Source organism: Sapajus apella, unplaced genomic scaffold (genome assembly GCF_009761245.1).
Source record: "Sapajus apella isolate SASKATOON/1434 unplaced genomic scaffold, GSC_monkey_1.0 scaffold131, whole genome shotgun sequence".
Taxonomy (NCBI): Eukaryota; Metazoa; Chordata; class Mammalia; order Primates; family Cebidae; genus Sapajus; species Sapajus apella.
The window spans coordinates 4,052,425-4,073,787 of NW_022437071.1; the positions used below are offsets into that span (position 1 = coordinate 4,052,425).

Here is a 21,363-nt window from a genome sequence, read left to right on the forward strand (position 1 = left end):
ACTCATTCAGCACTCACTCGGCACTTGCTACGTCCCAAGCTCTATCTAGGTGCTGGAGTACATGGGGAAGAAGCCATGCCCCTGCCTTCATGGAGCTGTCACTCTAAACTCAGCTCAAATTTACAGCAATGTCAAATTACACAAAGGACTTCAACTTGTAAGTTTTCCTTCCAGAGGTCAGATTGAGATACTTTCATAAAACGTAGTTAGTGTGCTGCTTCTGCTCAGTATTCAGAATGAATAAACTGTTACCCTTCCTTTAAGAACTACTTAGAAAAAAAACAAAAAAAGACTTTCTTTATAAATAATATGATGAATTAAGAATCCCATAACTTGGTCATGAGAAATCTCTGATTTTATTTAGTCTAATCTCCTACAAGTGATATTCCTTATAGAGTATACATGAAAGATAATCACCTATTAAAACAAGAATCCCAAAAGCATTATACACTAACATTTATTGAACTGTTTACTAACTCCTCTTTATTAATAAATTCCATAGGTGATAACAATTACCTGTTCATATGCCCAGAACTTAACAGCTGTCTCAGGAGCAATTTTGATGACGTTTGTACCATTTCCTCTCCAAAGGGAGCGGATACCTCCTTCTTTTACCATCTGCCGAAAGCCACCAAATATGTTCATTTTGTCTGATTTTGAACCATGAACCTAAAAAATAAAAGCAGAATGATATAAAATACTGGTGGTATATTATTATTATTTCTTCTAAAGTAACCACACAACCTTTTTCAATACTAACTGCAAGTATACTTGAAAATAAATATAGAAAGGTTGAAAAAATATATATAATGATGGGAGGGAGCATTGCCATGATTTTAGAGGTCTGTCTCAACTCTAAAACTAAGAATAATTGGTGTCTTCAGTGTGAGAAAGCAGAGAACACAAGAAGAAAATTTAAATTATGAACAACATTCATAAGATAACATTAACTAAATTGTATCATTGATATGTATCATTGTCTGATACATATCAGACAATGGAACACCTTTGGAATATGAACAAGCTCAGTTAAAGAGAAATAAAATGTATACTGCAGGTAATAATATATTATTACATTATATTACATATACTGCAGTTAATACTGTTTATATTCTTGGGGAGAAGGAGTAAGATATTAAGAAGAAGTAGTACAGACATGAACTGTAAATGAGTCTGAAGTAGTTTGGATATTGTGTATATCAGAGCTAAAAACACTGGAATACATACAGCCTGAAACCAAAAATAAAAATTCCACCTTCTTTGGCATATTTTGAGGCATCTCTAGGCAATAAATTCATTACAACATGTACCAATCGTGTGAGTACTGATAAAATACTTGACTTATACTACAGATGTGGTAGTCATTTAAAAATACTGTACCTTATGACCACCTACAGATAAAAACTGATTAAATCTAATACACCCAAAATAGTCAAATAAATCAGCTATTCCTCTGATTGTTTCAGCTAACATAAAAGGAGTGACTGCCACTCAACACACACACACACACACACACACACACACACACACACACACACACACAAGCACACACAAGGCACTCACAGAAGGGGTTGAATCCTGAGGTCCAGCCATGTGGCCAGTATGAAAATGGACCCCGCTAAGAACGCTCAGCACCAACGTCTCAGGTGAGCTTCCCTGGTTGGTCTGCAACACTCTGTGCCCAGTGCCACACAACAGTGCCAGGAAAGTAAGACGTGGGAACTTCACAGGGAGAACACAACAGAAACTCCGCCCTATGAGCTTCTTTACTTGATTGATTTTCAACCATATCTTTTCCCTGTTATAAACCGTAACCAGGGGTAATAAGCTTTCAGTGAGTTCTGGGAATCCTAGAGAAGTATTGAACCTGAGGGTTGACTTTGGAAACTTTTTAAATTTGCAGAACTAAATTCCAGAGAAATCCATTTTATTTTAAATAAATAAATCTCACAATAAAATAGGACAAAGGAAAAAATGAACGCTTATTTAAGTTCTCTAAAAGTCAAGTTACTGCTATTCCTAAAGAAAAACACACACCAATCCTCTCTCCTTTTTCTTTAAAGCATTAGCTTTTCCCCTAAATACATTTTGTGATTTGGGGACATTCTGATGGAATGCTAGCTTAAAATACTGTCAGGAATCTTTTTGTACATAAATCTGTGGACAAACATTCAAAGTGCTGACCAAAGGTATAACAAACTTTTAAAAATATTTTGTAAACAACTACTACATTCCAAAAGGATATGCCAGTGTGCCGGGCATTTTCACATACCTCATATTGTTTGATTCTTACAACCATTCTTGTTAGATATTCTTATCCCCATTCCAGAATGAAGGAAAATGAGACCTCAGAGGTTTCAAGCAGCATGAAAACCAGGAGCATTGGAGGCAAAGATACTCCATTCCTCCTCTTATTTGTTGTAAAGGAAAAGTTAAATCTCTGGGCCTCAGGTTCCCCATGGAAAAATGATAAAACACCTGCTTCACTGGGCTGCTGCAAGGATTAGCTGGGTTACCACAATGAGCAAGTACATATTAATTCTTTTCCTTTCCCTCTTTCCACTCTGGTCAGCCTAATTCACATTGCTGGTAAATAGCAAAGTCAGTCTACAAAGCCAGATCTTTTTCTGCTAACCTCAGCTTTAGAATAATTTTTAAAATTACATTGCTGCTCTATGATTCTAGATTTCAGAGATACTTCAACTTCTGGTAAAGTATATAAGAAAGAAGAGAGCTATAAATAAGGAGAATCCTACAATAATGGCTAGAGATGTTTCTAAAATTAAACGTTTGAATAGTCAGAGAATCCCAAATATTAAAAATTCATTACACACATGTATTAAAAATTTAAAGTTTGGTACACTGCCATACTTTCAAGGACTGAATTTAGAGTTAACACTAACAAAATAGATATACATTTTAGGGTATAAAAGATTATTACTGAGAAATTTTAAAACTTCTTTTTCAAAGCACTACATTTCTCATTGTTTTAGATTATTTAGGGCAAACCTGGACACACGATAATAAAGCTCACCTGCATCATGATTTTCAGACGGTCCAAAGGGGCAGTGCTTGTTCGAGAGACAGCACCAGCAATGCCTCCTGCCAAAAGCTGCCGCCACCATTGTCCGGATTTTTTTTCATCTTCTGTGAATTCATCTGGAATAGTTAAGCTATCCCCTATGTCAATTCCCTGTTAAAATGAAAAAAAGATCCCCATGCTTCTTAGTTAAAAATATGTAATGCCAGATGACCTTTTTGTTTTAGAGAAGAATCATATGTTATTTTACAGTTAATATGAACTTTTCTCCCTAGAATTTAATTTGAGTACATAGATTATAAGTAGTCTATTCACAACGAACGAAGTACAGTGTCAGTTCACAAGAAATGGAAATAAACACTAATTACAAATATACAAAACCAACAATTACAACTTTCTTTCTTCATGGATTCATAGTAACTTTGCTTCTCTTGTTCTAGGTCAGAATGAAAGGGCAGTGTTTTGTCAGGTATAGTCAATCTTTTTTACTGTAACCACTTTTTATAAGGCTAGAAAACCATATCCAATTGGTGATGACATCTTTTAATAAATTTAGTTCATCAATTCTCAAATAATACTTCCTTTATCTCAAATTTATATTTATATTATACTTTATACCATGATATGTTTTAAATATGTAAACAAAAATTAAAACTGTGTATGTGAACAGCCCTAAGCTCATGACCTACTGTTTATAAAAATCTTTTTATAAATCTGACTTGTCACTTAAAACATGCAATAGATTCTATACAAAATTTAGCTAATGGAGAGGTATTGTTTGAAATCATCACCCCTTCAATCTATTCTACAGTACTAGAGCTTGAGAGAAATAACTCTATAACAATATTTTTATAACTCTATTATCTAAATTGTTTTGGCATAAGAAATTTTACAGGCAAGGCTGGGCGCGGTGGCTCAAGCCTGTAATCCCAGCACTGTGGGAGGCCGAGGCGGGTAGATCACGAGGTCAAGAGATCGAGACCATCCTGGTCAACATGGTGAAACCCCGTCTCTACTAAAAAAAAAAATACAAAAAATTAGGTGGGCATGGTGGCGCGTGCCTGTAATCCCAGCGACTCAGGAGGCTGGGGCAGAATTGCCTGAACCTGGGAGGTGGAGGTTGCGGTGAGCTGAGATCGCGCCATTGCACTCCAGCCTGGGTAACAAGAGCGAAACTCCGTCTCCAAAAAAAAAAAAAAAAAAAAATTTTACAGGCAAAAGTGCAAGGGGAAGGAGGTATCCTATGGTAGTAACCATCTCTTCCTTCATTTTACTATCAATAAAATGAAGATACGACTGTAGCCTCAACTGTTATCAACTACCTTAAAAAATACAGTAAGAATCATGTAAATAAAACTTCACATAGTGTAAAATTTATCATGGCAACTGAACTACTAGTATAGTATTATTCTATACTCATAGCTGAGACGGCACTAATCACCAACAATTTTCTAATGTTTTATGTAAGCTTAGGTATTGTTACTAGTGGCAAAGTGAACTGCTTCATTTAATGCATATTTAATTTAGCAAAATCCATGAATAAGTGTTAAAGATAAGCCTATTAAGGGGAAAAAAACTAAACTTCCTTCAGAGAGTTCCCAATGGGGTCAGAAGTAGATTGCACAATAATAGAACTTGGTTTACATCGCTATGCAGAATATTAATGAAACAATCAAAATTTGAAAGTTTTGTAGAAAACAAACTGGTATGAAATGCCATCTAAGCTAAGCAGATGAAGCAAAAAGGTTCTGTAACGTTTAATGACTATTTTAAATGCCGTATGCCAGAGATAAACCTAGGCAATCTAACCAAACAAGGAAACAGATTCTTAGCAACCATGAGGTGCTGAGATTATTTGGGTAATATAGTATTATAAAAAGCAAAAGCCTACAACTTTTACACTTCCCTATGGCAGAAACTTAAATGCCAATAAAAGCTATACAGCTTATTCATCAAGATGGTACTTCTCCCACGTTTTCAGGATGAACACGTATGCAGTCTTGGGTCGTTGTTGTTTTTGTTTTTAATACTCTATAAATCTATGCCTAATAGGATAAATAGAACTCTACAGGTTAAGGAGCTACTGGGATTCAGGTATCCTGGCCCGTAAGTGTTACAGAGTGTTCTTGGTGACAACTGTACCTATGGTTTATAGCTCCAAATAAGCATAAATACATGAAATATACTTACTGTGGAATGTTTCCAGAAACGGATAATTTCCTCAATGTCTGTAACTGGATTAAATAAGAAGTAGTCTCTCCATTCATTCCAGTCCACTGTCATTGTCCCATCTGCATCAATGCTGAAAATGTTGGAAAATGATCAAAGAACGAAACTAAATTGATCAATAAAACTAACATTACTGGCCACTTCACAGAATGACAGTTTCTTTTCTAACTTAATATTCTTATTAAATTAAAAACCCCATTTGCAAGTATAGGTTATTGGAAATGGCAGCAAGCATATGGCCCTGTCAGATAGTTTTAATTATTTAGATAAAAATGGACCCCAAAATTACAGCCAGCTCACTAAAGACTACTTTCAGCACTCTGTCAAACTCTGTCAATGAGCTACAGAACACAAAAACTGAAAGATAAAATGCTGAAAGGTGGTAATGAATGGATTCATTACCCATTTTCTTTTCCTGCACTTAGTGGATCAAGAAGATAATTCTTAATGTTCTGTTGCAACATTTGAATGTAGCCTTGAAATATATTCTAAACATGCTATCACTTTCCTCCAAGTTAGAAAAATTAACAGTGATTGTAAAAAATCTAACTCTCAGTGACTGAGCCTTTGAGTTTTAAGAAATCCTTGTACCTCATTTTCAATCTTAAAATTAACATATTGTAGTCTTAAATATTGATCATTAATATTTGGTTTGTTTCACAAGTTTCTTGGTAATAATGTCATTTGTATCTGTTTTCTCCTAAGAGAAACTCTGACTGTGCCAGGATTTTGACTGTTTTATTCTCTTCTTTAGGCCACCTCTTCCAGTGACTGGCACAAAGAAGGTGCTCGTTTATTTGCTGAATTAACGGATGTCTCTAAAAAAATGCTTTGGTGCATCCTACAAATTCGATTCTATAATTTGCATTCCCCAGACTTTTATCAACCAGCTTAAAAATCTTATGTCTTCATAGTGAATTTTAAAATGTGGTGACACTATATTTTTATTAATGATTTTACTATATAATCCATTATTAATAGATTATTATAATCTATTATTTATTACAACTATTAATAGATTAATAATAATTAATATTAGCATAGTTGATATGAACACAGCTACCCTATAGCTGATATGAACATAGCTACCCCAGATTTGTTTTTCAGTTAGTTAGTAAGACTTTATTTTGCTTGTCCTTTCATCTGACAATCTCTGTCTTCTGACAAAGTTGACAGTAATTTTTATTAATTGAGGACTAAACTGAGAAAGTCTCAACCGATCAGAAGGCGACTGTCTTCTAAATTACTCTCCACCCACCTCAAACCCCCGGGGAAACTGGATTAAAATGTTATTTAGTCCACTTCATTTGAGAGTGGAGATGAAGGGAAATCACGTCCCAACATTACTGCAGGGTGCATTGTAGTGGAGCTTTACTGCACTTGAATTTCTTGCTCACACATTGCCCATTGCTTTCTAATTATCTCATTCTTTCTATGCTTTTCCCTCTCCTCTTCACTGGACTGTTTGAATCTTATGTTTATGTATTTATTTTCTTATTCCATTTATTTCCTCCATGGTTTGGAAGTTATATGCTCAACTACTAGAGTTTCAGTGGTTTACCTTGAAATTTTACCACATACATAACAAAATCTAAAGTTAATGTTTGCCCCACTATCCTAAATAAGAATTTTAGAACAGTTTAAACCAAATAATCATCTCCCCTCTTGACTTACATATGATCATTTTCTAGTACTGCAGTTGTCCTTTTTCTTAGAACCCACAAATGGGTCATTATTATCATATCCATGGCTGTTTCCAACAGATTGCTGAAATAATCCATAGACCACTAGCTAAGAGGTGGCCCACTATAGTCTAGAGAGTGCCAAGAAACACTGTGTGACTCATTCCCCATACGTGCTGCTTCCAGTGCTATCTGTGTACTTTCCCCTAACAACCTCCCGCCCACCCTTTTCACTAGGATAATTCTATTCATTCTTTAACAGATTCTTCAATATTTTCTGAGAGTCCATTATTGCAATGTGGTGGACATAGAACTGTTAGCCAGATACATATGCTCTGTACCCTCAGTGGGAAGAACAGGCACCAAACAAAAGCAAGCAATAGCCAATATTCACTGAGCATTTGCCAGACATTGTTCTAAGTATTTCACATGTTAACTCATTTAATCCTTAAAACAAGCCCATGTATTTACTATACTCTCCATTTTACAGACACAGAGAGTCTAAGGATTTTGTTATAGGTCACAAGGCTAGTAAGTAGAGTAGAATTAAGTGTTTCAACCGAGGCATTCTAACTCTAAACTGTATTCCTAACCACTGAGCTATACAAATGAGCCAGTAATTACAAACCATAAGAGCCATGCAGCAGAGAAGCAAGTTGCACAGACAAAGAATAACTGGAGTGAAGTGTGCCAAGGTTCTCATTAATTGTTGAGAAAGGAACTTAGAGATAAGAAAATGAGAGGAAACAGGGGAAATGAGATGGAGATGAAAGTCTAAAAGAAAAATGGATTTTTACTTGAGAGCAGAAGATAATTATGATATACGTGAAACACATGTTTCAGAGGGAATGCCTGCTTCAGCAACTTCCTGTCTATAGCTTCTACTGAACAGGTGTAAATAGGAGGCTTTATTTCAACCCAGTGACTACTCTCTTATGCCCTGATGACCCCATTACAGCTGTTTCAATCAGCACTGTGTTACCGTTCAGTGTTGTTTTAAATAAACACCCAAGACTGGGTAATTTATGAGGCTTATTTGGCTCACAGTTCTACAGCATGGCACCAACATATGCTTAGCTTCTGGTGAGACCTCAGGAAGCATTTACTCATGGCTGAAGGCAAAGGGGGAGCAAGTGTGTCAGATGGTGAGAGAAGGACAAGCAAAATGAGTTGCCAGGCTCTTATAAACAACCAGCTCTCAAGAACTAATAGCGTTCACTTATCACCAAGCCATTAATGAAGGATCCACTCTTGTGACCCAAACAACCCCAAGGAGTCCCTAATTCCAACACCAGAGGTCACATTGCAACATGAGATTTGGAGGGGACAAATATCCAAACCATATCAAGCACCATTCAGATTTTTTTCCCATGAATTCAGATTTGGGACACAAAGAGACAGCAAAATGGAAGAAAACAAGCTGATATTTGGAGTGACATGAGTAACACCAATGGCTAAACACTTGAGGGAAGGCCCAAGATGGTTACGTACCTATAGGAAACTGTTACATTCTGCCTTTAAAAATTGTTTCCAATATTTTTACTAAAGAAGTATAAACACTAGTAATAATAATAATAGCCCAAAAGTACAAAAAAAACCTAAGTCACCCATCAAAGAAATATAAACACAAATGATATATCAAAACAACAATGAGATATCGCTTCATGCCAATTATCTATTCGTCAGGGTTCTCTAGAGAAGCAGAACCAATGGATGATCAAAATCAAAAGAAATCAAAAGACCATCTGGATACAGTGGCTCATGCTTGTAATCCCAGCTCTTTGGTAGGCTAAGGTGGGTGGATTACTTGAGCCCAGGATTTTGATACCAGCCTAGATTATATGATTTGACTGTGTCCCCACCCAAATCTCATCTTGAATTGTAGTTCCCATAATCTCTATGTGTCATGGAAGAGACTCACAAGAAAGTGAGTTCTCACAAGAGCTGATGGTTTTAAAGGGGCTTTTCCCTCTTTGCTCAGCACTTCTCCTTCCCTTCCCCATGTGAAGAAGGACATGTTTGCTTCCCCTTCTGCTATGATTATAAGTAACATGAGTCTTCCCCAGCCGTGTAGAGCTGTGAGTCAATTAAACCTCTTTCATTTACAAATTACTCAGTCTCGGGCAGTTCTTTATAGCACTGTGAGAACCAACTAATACAGTAAATTGGTAACAGGAGTGGGGTGCTGCTATAAGGATACCCAAAAATGTGGAAATGACTTTGGAACTGGATAACAGGCAGAGGTTGGAACAGTTTGGAAGGCTCAAAAGAAGACAGGGAAACAGTGAGAAAGTTTGAAACTTCTTAGAGATTTGGAGGGCTCAGAAGACAAAAATATGTGGGAAAGTTTAGAACTTCCCAGAGACTTGTTGAATGGCTTTGACAAAAATACGATAGTAATATGACCAGTGAAGTCCAGGCTGAGGGGATCTCTGATGGAGTTGAGGAGCTTGTTGGAAAATGGAGCAAAGATGACTCTTGCTGTGCTTTAGCAAAGAGACTCGTGGCTTTTTGCCCCGTCCTAGGGATCTGTGAAACTTTGAACCTGACAGAGATGACTTAGGGTATTAGGCAGAAAAAATTTCTAAGTGGCAAAGCATTCAAGAGAAATTAGAGAGTAAAAGTTTGGCAAATTTGCAGCCTGATGATGTGATAGAAAAGAAAAACCTATGCTCTGAGGAAAAAATTCAAGCCAGGTGCAGAAATTTGCATAAGTAATAAGGAGTGAAATGTTAATCAAAGCAATGACTCCAGGGGATTTCAGAGGTCTTCACGGAAGGCCCTCCCATCACAGGCCCAGAGGCCCAGGAGGAATAAATGGTTTCAGGGACCAGGCCTAGGGCCTTGCTGCTTTGTGCAGTCTCAGGACTTGATGCCCTGCATCCCAGCCATGGATAAAAGGGGCTAAGGTACAGCTTGCACCATGGCTTCAGAAGGTGCAAGCCCCAAGCCTTGGCAGCTTCCACATGGTGCTGAGTCTGCGGGTGCACAGAAGCCAAGAACTGAAGTTTGAGAACCTCTGCCTATATTTCAGAGGATGTATGGAAATGCCTGGATGTCCATAGAGAAGTTTGTTGTAGGGGTGGAGCCCTCAAGGAGAACCTTGGCTAGGGCAGTGCAGAAGGGAAATGTGGGGTTGGAGCCAACACAGACTCCCCATTGGAGCACTGCCTAATGGAACTGTGAAAAGAGGGCCACCATCCGCTAGACCCCAGAATAGTGGATTTACTGACAGCCTGTGCTGTGCACCTGGAAAAGCCACAGACATGCAAAACCAGCCTGTGAAGGCAGCCAGGGGAGGGGCTGTACCCTGCAAAGCCACAGGGGTGGAGATGCCCAAGGCCATGGGAGCTCACCACTTGCATTAGTGTGAGCTGAATGTGTGACATGATGTCAAAGGAGATCATTTTGGAGTTTTAAGATTGCCCCACTGGATTCTGGACTTGCATGAGGCCTGTAGCCCCTTCATTTTGGCCAGTTTTTCCCATTTGGAACAAGTGTATTTACTCAATGCCTGTATCCCCATTGTATCTAGGAATTATAATAACTAACATGCTTTTGATTTTACAGGCTCATAGGCAGAAGGGACTTGCCTGGTCTCAGATAAGACCTTGGAATTTGGAGTTAATGCTGGAATGAGTCAGGACTCTGGGGGACTGTTGGGAAGGCATAATTGTGTTTTGAAATGTGAGAACGAGATTTTCGAGGGGCTAGGGGCAAAATGATATAGTTTGGCCGCATCCTCACCCAAATCACATCTTGAATTGTAGTTCCAATAATCCCCACGTCATGGGAGAGACCCAGTGGGAGGGTAATTGAATCATGGGGAAGGTTACCCTCATCCTGATGTTCTCATGATAGTGATTGAGTTCTCATGAGATCTCATGATTTTATGAGTATTCTCCCTCTTTGCTAGGCACTTGTCTTCCTGACATCATGTGAAGAAGGATGTGTTTGCTTCCTCTTCTACCATGATTGTAAGTTTCCTGAGGGCTCCTCAGCCAAGCAAAACTGTGAGTCAAGTAAACTCACTCTTCCCTTATAAATTACCTAGTCTCAGGCAGTTCTTTATCGCAGCATGAGAATGGACTAATATACTAGGCAACATGGCAAAACTTTGTCTCTACAAAAAATATAAAAATTAGCCAGGCATTGTTGTATATGCCTGTGGTTCCAGGTACTCAAAAGGTTGGAGGATCAATTGAGCTGGGGAGGTTAAGGCTGCAATTAGCCGTGATTGTACCATTGCACCTCAGATGGGAAGAAAGAGCAAGACCCTGTCTGAAAAAAATAAAAATCAAAAAATCAAAAGACAGACAGTAATGAGTATTTATATGGCTGTGGAAAAACTGGGATTCATTGCTGCTGGGATTATAAAATGGAACAGTCACTTTAGAAACAGTTTGGAAGTTCTTCAAAATATTAAAGATATTTAATTAAATATTAAAGACTCTCGACATTCTTTATGAAGGGCATTCTCAGACAAAGCCAGTCTGCAAAGACTGAAATAAGTGCCTACTTCTGCAAATGCACTAACATAAACACATGGCCACAAGCATCAATAACAATCAGTAACACATGACATCACTAACAACCATCCCTAAAGAAGCAGAGGTGAACTGACAAAGAATTCAAAATAACTGTTTTAAGAAAGCTCAGCAAACTTCAAGAAAATACAAAGAAACAATTCAATGAAATTAGAAAAATAACCAGTGACCACAATGAAAAAGGTAATAAAAAGACTGAAATAATAAAAGAAAAAAAATCAAACAGAAATCACAGGGCTGAAAAATACAATGAACAAGATAAAAATACAATGTGGGAGCATCAACTATAGGAGTAATTAAGAAAAAGAAACTGCGAACTCAAATACAGGTTATCTGAAAATACACAGAGGAGAATAAAGACTGAAAATGAATGAAGAAAGCTTATAAGATTCATGGAACAGCATCAAAAGAGCAAAGTTTTGAGTTACAGGAGTTAAAGAATAAGAAAAGAAAGGTAAAGGCGGTAAAAAGCTTACTTAAAGAAACAGTAACGAAAAATTTTCCAAACCTGGAGAAAGATGTAAATATCCACATATAAGAAAGTCAAAGGTCTCTGATCTGATTCAATCCAAACAAGACTACCCCACGACATATTACAATCAAACTCAAAGACAATGAGAGGATCCTGAAAACAGCAAGAAAAAGAAGCAATAACATCTAAGAGAGTCCCAACATGGTTAGCAGTAGACAAGTCAGGAGAGAAAGGGATGATATATTCAAAGTGTTAAAGGAGAAAACTACCAACCAAGAGTAATGTACCCAGCAAAGTGTCCTTCAGAAATGAAGAAGAGATACTTCCTCAGACAAACAATAGCTGAGGGAGATAATCATGACCACACCTAATTTATAGGAAATGTAAAAGGAGCTCCTCAAGCTGAAAGAAAAAGATGCTAATGGGTTACACAAAAACATCTGAAAGTATAACACTGACTGATGAAAGAAAGTACACAGGTAAATTCAAAATACTCTAATACTGTGATTATGGCAGGCAAATCTCTTATATCTTTAGTGGGAAAGATAAAAGATAAAACTATTAAAAGTAATAATAGCTACAATAATTTGTTAAGAGATACACAATATAAAATATGTAAACTGTGGCATCAAAGATTCAAAATATCAGGGGATTAAGTAAAAGTGTAGACGTTTTGTTTGGGGGGAGTTTAGCAATCAAAATTAAGTTATCAGTTTAAATATTTTAACTCTTAAAGATTTTTTTGGTAGCCTCTTGGTAATCATAAACCAAAACCCAATAGTAGGTACACAGAAAATAAAAAGCAAGAAATCAAGACATACCACTAGAGAAAATCACTTAACCACATACACACACAAAAGAAGACAGCAAGAGAGGAAGAAAATAATAAAGGGTCTACAAAAGAACCATGAAACAATTAACAAAATGGCAGTATTAAGTCCTTGCCTATCAATAATTACCTTGAAAATAAGTGGATTAAATTATCCAATCAAAAGACGTAGTGTCTCAGTGGATTAAGAAAACAAGACTCAACTATATGCTGCCCACAGCAGACTCATTCATCTATAAAAATACAGACAGACTGATGGTGAAAGGTGTAAAAAGATATTTCATGCAAACAGAAACCAAAAGAAAGCAGGAATAACTATACTTACGTCATATAAAACAGACTTTAAGTCAGAAATTGTAAAAAAGAAACAAAAATCCTAGTCAATTCAATAAGAGGATATAACAATAAGTTATATGAAAGTACTTTTACTCCAGTTCCCTCATTTTGAATTTTCAGTGTCATAATTTATATATTTTATATTGCACATCCCTTAATAAATTATGCAGCTATTGTTTTTTATAAATATATATGAGCCCAACATCAGAGCACCTAAATATAAAAACCAAACATTAATAGGTCTGAAAAGAGACTGCAATACAGTAATAGTAGGAGACTTCAACACCCTACCTTAAGCATTGGACAAATAATATAAACAGAAAATAATAAGAAACATCAAACTTAAAGTATACTCTAGACCAAATGGACCAATCAGACATAAAACATTTCACCTAACAGCAAGAGACTACACATTCTTCTCAACTGCACATGGAACACACACCAGGGGAGATCATATGTTAGGCCACAAAACAAGTCTTAACAAATTTAAGAAGAATGAAATCATATCAAATATCTTTTCTGACCACAATAATATAAAACTAGAAATCAGTATCAGAGGTACTTCAGCAGATTCACAAATACATGGAAATTAAACAACATGCTCCTGAATCATCAGTGGGTCAATGAAGAAACTGAAAGGGAAATTCAGAAATTTCCTGAGATGAAAAAAATGGAAATGCAGCACATCAAAACCCATGGAACACAGCAAAAGCAGTTTTAAGAGCAAGGTTTATGGCAGTACATACCTACATATAAGCAAAAACCTCAAATAAACAATCTCACATTATACCTAAAGGAATTACAAAGACAAGAACAAACTGTGCCCAAAGTTAGTATAATAGAAGGAAGAAAATAATAAAAATCAGAACAAAAGTAAATAAAACAAAGACAAAAATAGAAAAAAGCAATAAAACTGAGAGTTGGATTTTGGAAAGTTAAATAAAATTGACAAACGTTTGGCTAGCCTAAGAAGGGAGAAGACAAAATCAGAAATGAAACAGGAGACATTACAACTGATATGACACAAATACATAAGATCATAAGATGCTTATGAACAATTAAATGCCAACAACAGCAAAATATTATGCCTGCAGTCTCAGTCACTCAGTCATTGAGGTGGGAGGATCACCTGAGCCCAGGTGTTCAAGGCCTGGAAAACATAATGAGACCTGATCTATCAAAAAAAAAGAAATGAAAAAAAGAAAAATCGATAGTGTTTCTATACACTAATAGTGAACTATCTGAAAAGAAATCAAGAAGAAAGCAATTCCATTTATAGTAGCTACAAAAAAATTAAATACCTAGGAATAAATTCAACCAAAGAAATGAAAGACTTCTACAAGAAAATCAGTAAAACACTGATGAAAGAAACTGAAGAAACAAACAAATAAAAAGATATCCTGTGTTCCTGGATTGGAAGAATTAATATTGTTAAAATGACCATACTATCCAAAGCAAACTACAGACTCAATACAACTGCTATTCAAAATACCGATGATATGGTTCATAGAAATAGAAAAACAATCCTAAAATTCACATGGAAACACAAAAGATTCTGAATAGCTAAAGCAACCTTGAGCAAAAGAATAAAGCTGGAGGCATCACACTACCTAACTTCAAAATATACTTCAAAGCTAAAGTAGCATAAAGAGTATGGTTGATGAGTTTTGGGCTTAAGAAAAAGATTTATAAAAAAGAGATGGCTTCCAGGTTCATCCATGTCCCTACAAAGGACATGAACTCATCATTTTTGATGGCTGCATAATATTCCATGGTGTATATGTGCCACATTTTCCCTGTCCAGTCTATCATCAATGGGCATTTGGGTTGGTTCCAGGTCTTTGCTGTTGTAAACAGTGCTGCAATGAACATTCGTGTGCATTCTCAGCAAACTGACACAAGAGCAGAAAATGAAACACCACACGTTCTCACTCATAGGCGGGTGTTGAACAATGAGAACACATGGACACAGGGAGGGGAGCACTACACACTGGGGTCTGTTGGGGGGAAATGGGGGAGGGACAGGGGAGTGGGGAGGTGGGGAGAGATAGCATGGGGAGAAATGCCAGATATAGGTGAAGGGGAGGAGGGCAGCAAATCACACTGCCATGTGTGTACCTATGCAACAATCTTGCAAGTTCTTCACATGTACCCCAAAAGCTAAAATGCAATAAAAATAAATAAAGTCTAAAACAGCAAAAAAAAAAAAAAAAAAGAGCTGGCATAAAAATTTCCCCCTGTGGGAAAGTTAGACCTTTAAGTGCTGAAAAACTTTTACTAACCAAACACCTCACAATAAACTGGAATTATGCTTGGTGCATCTGCCCTGAGGGTACCGCTTTAACTGGTGTAAAAACAGACACACAGACCAACAGAGCAGAATGCACAGCCCAGAAATAAATCCACACACTTAAAGACAACTGATTTTTGACAAAGTTACCAAGAATACACAATAGGAAACAGTCTTTTGAATAAATGGTGTTGGGAAAACTAGATATCCAAATGCAGAAGAATGAAATTCTGCCCTTTTCTTACACAGTATACAGTCATCAATTCAAAATGGATTAAACAAGTAAATGTAGACCTCAAACTATGAAACCACTAGAAGAAAACATAGAAGGAAAGCTCCACACCATCAGACTTGGCAATGGTTTTTTTGATATGACACCAAAAGCACAGGCAACAAACGCGATAATATACAGGTAACTGCAAATATCCTGCACAGCCAAGGAAACAACCAATAGAGTGAAGAGACACCTACAGGATGGGGGGTAGTATCTGCAAACTATTCATCTGATAAAGGGTTAACATCCAAACTAAGGAACTCAAACAACTCAATAGCAAGAAAACAAATAACCTAAGTAAAAATGAGCCAAAAATCTGAATACACATTTTTCAAAGACATGCAAATGGCTAAAAAGTACATGAAAAAAATGCTCAATATCACTAATTACCACGGAAATGCAAATAAAAACCACAATGAGATATCATCTCATGCCACACTTAGAATGACTATTATCAAAGAGACAAAAGATAACAAGTATTGGCAAGTATGTAGAGAAAAGGGAACCTTTGCACCTTGTTGGTGAGGATGTAAATTAACAACAGCCATTATTGAAAGCAGTATGGAGTTCCTTAAAAAATTAAATATAGAACTACCATATGATCCTGCAATCTCACCTCTGGAATGTGTGTGTGTGTGTGTGTGTGTGTGTGTGTGTGTGTGTGTGTATACATATATATACATATATATACATATATAAAATGAAATCAGTATGTCAAAGAGGCTTGTGCATTCCCATGTTCATTATAGCAGTATTCACAATAGCCAAGATATGGAATCAACCTAAGTGTCCACCAATGCATGAATAGAGAAAATGTGCTATACATACACAATAGAAAACTATTCAGCTGTAAAAAAGAAGAAAACTCTGTTATTTGCAACAACATGAATGAAATAAGCCAGGTAAAGACAAATACTGAATGATCTCACTCATATGTGGAATCAAAAAACGTTGAGCTCATAGAATCAGAGAGCAGAATAGTTTGGGGGTGGAGTATGGTTTGGGGAGATATTGGTCAAAGGACTCAAATTTTCAGCTCCACAGGAGGAATAAGTTTAAGAGCTCCACTGTATAACATGATGACCACAATTAATAAAAATATATTCTTGAAAAATACTAAGAGAATAGATGTAAAGTGTTCTTACCACAGAAATCATAACTATGAGATGTATCATGTAAATTAGCTAGACTTAGTCATTCCACAATGTATATATACTTTAAAACATCATGTTGTACATGATACATATAATTCTGTAAATTTAAAAATAAATAAATGTTTTAAATCACTGAATTGTACACTTTAGAAAAGTGAATTTACACTAAATTACACCTCAATAAAGCTGCTAGCCTGGCATGGTGGTTCATTCCTGTAAGCACTTTGGGAGGCTCAGGTGGGTGGATCACCTGATGTCAGGAATTTGAGATGAGCCTCGCCAATATGGTGAAATCCTGTCTCTACTAAAAATTTAAAAAATTAGCCAGGCATGGTGGTGGTGCATGCCTGTAGTCCCAACTACTCAGGAAGCTGAGGAAGGAGAATTGCTTGAACTTGGGAGGCAGAGGTTGCAGTGAGCCAAGATCGCGCCATTACACTCCAGCCTGAGCAACAGAGTGAGACTCTGTCTCAAAATTTTTTTTAAAAGTTCTCATAAAATACTTACATTAAAAATTATGTAGCTACTTTTAAATATCCGACCCTCTTCATTACCCTTTGCTATGGACTGAACTATATCCCTCCAGAATCCAAATGTTGAGGCCCTAACCTCTCATGTGATTATATGTGGAGATAATAGCATCTTTAGGGGGTACTTAAAGTGAAATGAAGTCATAAGAATGAAACCCTGATCTAACAGGACTATGTTCTTATAAGAGGAAGCAGACCTTTCTCTCTCTCTGCCATCTGACAATACAGTGAGAAAGCATCCATCTGCAAGCCAGAAAGAGACCTCACCACAACCCAACCATGCCGGTACTCTTATCTTAAACTTCTAGCTCCCAGACATGTGAGACAATACATTTCTGTTGTTTAATGCATCCAGCCTATGGTATTTTGTCATGGCAGCTAAGCTAATACTTCTTAGTCTACTTCTGAAGCTTGGGCTTAGAATTTGCATTATTCTTAAAGCTGTCATAAAAAATATAATAATATGATTTCTGGCCTAACAGCCAGGGAAAAAGCCTCACTTTCCTAGAAGAATGTTGACTTTAGAAGCAGAATATTATATGCTCTATATCTCTTACTGTCCAAATTCTGTTTATCTTCTTTTCATGTTTTAGGCTCCATTTCCTCAGGAAGGCGCTTCTCATCCAGTGCTAACAAAAGTCATTATGTGCTCAGCCTTGAGGCTTTGAGCCTTCCTATTGAGCAGCTGTCTATCAAAGGAATTATGCCGAGAGAGAAGGGATGAAAACGCTGCCAGTACAGATATAAAACAAGATAAATAACAAAGTCATTTAGAAATTCTTTTTAGACAACGTGAGGACTAAAAACATTCGCAACAATATTAATACAATGTAATTGTCCTTTTCTGTTTTATGTTATCATAAAAAATCAGTCCCTGCCCTGTGTTTGTAGCAACAGAGTATTTGAGAGCACCTGGGATGCAGAGATCACTGCTCTGTCCTGAGAAATAAAACATTAAGGCTCGAAAAATCTGGTTTAAATAGTCAAACTTATTGCCTCAGACAATAAGGTTAAAATTTGGATCTCTCTTTTCTGAACGTTAAAATAGGTATTTCTTTGTTAGCAAGGAGAGCTTAGTGATTTCCTATTTTTCCAGTCACATGTAGGTTAAATAATGTGATGAATCTGCTAGGCTTCTTAGTTTGAATCAATGAATGTTAATGTCACATTAGAAACCAAGCGGAAAAAAAGTAACACCAAAACTTTTTTTTTTCCCCATTTATTTATTTTATTGCATTTTAGGTTTTGGGGTACATGTGAAGAACATGCAAGATTGTTGCATAGGTACACATGTGGCAGTGTGACTGCAGCACTGTTTACAATAGGAAAGACCTGGAACCAACACCAAAACTTTTTAGCTCCTTATCTACGGAGCTAAAACCTTACTTCCTGCCATTCCGCTATCCCTTGCGGCCTCACAAGAAGGAGTCCAGACTAAGGTTACACTTCCCGTTCCTACACTTTTGATAAATGTACACAAACAAAATGAACGAGAGGAAAAAAGAAAGATCTTAGATATACATAATGAAGACTAGTGAGGTGTTTTAAAGCCACACTTAGAAACACAGACTTCTAATGCAGGACATTAAAGCAAAAAGTCAATTGTTGACCAAGACGAAGAGCTTACCTTTGAAGAATCAACTCTGCCTGTTTTTCAGAAATAGTTAGACCCAGTGTCTGGAGAGACTGGACAATTTCTGAAGCCTCGATTTTTCCTTTAAAGAAATAAAGAGGGCAAAAAATAAAACTCAGAACTGACAAGAACCACAGAAATAATGAATTTCAAATCTCTCATTTAATAGAAAGCTTTACACTGATTAGGGCAAAATTATGCACTTCGGTGAGTTATAGGTTTGCTTAAATGCCTATCCCAACATCAATACTCAAAATTTAACAAATGCATTAAATAAATAAACACACATTTTTAAAAATTCAGTAATTATAACAGCCCTATAGATAAATAATATTCCTCCAAAGAGAACGACTTCTCAAGTGGCCTTACCAAGTAATGTAATTAAGAAGTAGCAGAACTAAGGTCCAAATCAACATATTCTAACTCTGAGATAAATTCAATTAAACTAGGATCTACTCATTTTAAAAGTACCTAATTCTACATTTTTAATAAATTACTAGACATTTTACTATGCAAAACATCATATTATATGATGGAGTTAAAGAGAAGTAGAAAATGAGGAAATAGACTATTCTTTTAACAATCTGGCAATAAAAATAAAGAGAACAAGGATAAAAGAACAATAAAAGACTGAAAATTTTAGTGTTAGGGAAATGAGAGCATGTTTGTAGACAGAGGAGAACAATCAGAACAGAGGAAGAAAGAGAAAAGAGAAAATAAAATGGAAGCAATAAATGTAAGTACTGCTGTATTTTCTTCCAGTAGCTCACAGGCTCATGAGAATCCTAAGATTACTGTACATGAAACAGAATAAAACAAACCAAGTAAGAGAGGGTCTGGTGCTGAAGCAGCATGAGCAGCAGATTTCTCCAGAAAAACAAGAAGACAAAAATTACTGTCAGTGGTGAAAGGATAGACTTTCTTGGAGAAAGGACCTTGGAGAGAAGACAGGATTCTGAGAGAATCCTCCTGAAGAGAAGGAAGGAGCAGCATGAGAATCTTGATCATGTAAGGACAGTGAGAGCCAGCATCTGTTAGCAATGAAATTATGCAAATATCATTCTGAATATTCTCCTTTAGAACTGCACTCTTAAAGAGACATGGTCAATTCTCATTATTCACAGTAATCATGTTCTATAAAGTTCTATATTCATTGCAAACAGTGAATTAGCAAACACCGAACCATTGTTCCTACAGGACATACAGGGTTAGGTTCCTGTGAGCTTCTGATCACAACACTTTCATCAATTGATCAATACATAACCTTTTCTTCTGTCTGTTTCTGTTTGAAGGCACCTCATTTAAAGTATGTTGTTGATTCATTAACACTGAATTTGGGGCAAAGCTTATCTAATGCATCTATTTTCTCCAGAAGACATGCCATGGCTTTCTTGCACTTAGGTACACTAGTCAGCACTTCAGCACTACATTTGGGGATCATTTTAAAAAGCAAATTACCAACAAAAATACAAAAATGCAAAAACTGGCACAAAATAGACCTTGAAAGGGATAGTTATTAGTTAACAGTATGAGAGCTGAAACAAGACGGCAGAATATTGCCTTATTCTACTAGCTAAGAATATGCATGCTGAGGAACTCAAGTTTTTCACTGCTCTGTGCATGTCCATGAATGCCTGGGAAAGTACTGTGAATATATATTTTGGGGTTACTTTTGGGATAAATTTTGGTGAGTAAGCAAATTTGCAAATACAGAACCCCCAAAGAATGAGGATCAACTGTAAATGTTTTACATTAAGGAAGTCTGAAAAATAAAAATATAAACCTCTAATGCCACATTGTTTTAAAATAAACAAACATGATAAATTAAGTGAACATTGTATAGATTTGCTACAAATATACCATTAAAATTTAATCTTTAATTATTTCCTCTGGTTCATTTAGAATTTTATGAAATGAACAGTTGATGTGTATACAACTTATATCCTGGGATGATCAACCTCTGATTATCTGGCAATTGATCTTAAGGTAGCTACATCTCTGAGCTACTGCCTCCCATAACAGCGCACAGACAATCTGATCTGCAACTGAACTGCAGAGGGTCCATGTTGGAATGAAAGTTTGCAGGGAAGTAGGAAAGCTGAATTTTGCTGGAAGACTGGACTGAGGCTAGACTTGGGGGCATATATTGTAAGACTTATTGGGGGTGGCAAATGTTCCAACAGTACTACTTTCCAACCCAAACTCAGCTCTTCCTGGGTGAGAGTTATGGACTTGAACAATCATCAAAATCATTTACAGAGTTTAGTTTGTTTGAGGAAAATTGCTTTGAATTTAACTTTAATTTTCAGTGTAAATCAGGGGATGGCAAACTATAGCCCTCAAGCCA

At 36.5% G+C, this 21,363-nt stretch overlaps 1 protein-coding gene across 3 annotated transcripts in view; it reads right to left on the reverse strand.

Moving 5' to 3' along the window:
- The window catches only part of SLC25A24 (solute carrier family 25 member 24), a 57,867-nt gene that overhangs the window by 22,506 nt on the left and 13,998 nt on the right, over positions 1 to 21,363 (reverse strand). For all 3 annotated transcript variants that reach the window (XM_032262867.1, XM_032262868.1, XM_032262866.1), the window contains 4 exons: positions 19,011 to 19,098; positions 5,231 to 5,342; positions 3,035 to 3,193; positions 517 to 669 (listed from right to left, as the gene is read on the reverse strand). In XM_032262867.1, coding sequence (XP_032118758.1) covers positions 517 to 669; positions 3,035 to 3,193; positions 5,231 to 5,342; positions 19,011 to 19,098 — 512 coding nt within the window. The remainder of the gene's footprint in view (positions 1 to 516; positions 670 to 3,034; positions 3,194 to 5,230; positions 5,343 to 19,010; positions 19,099 to 21,363) is intronic.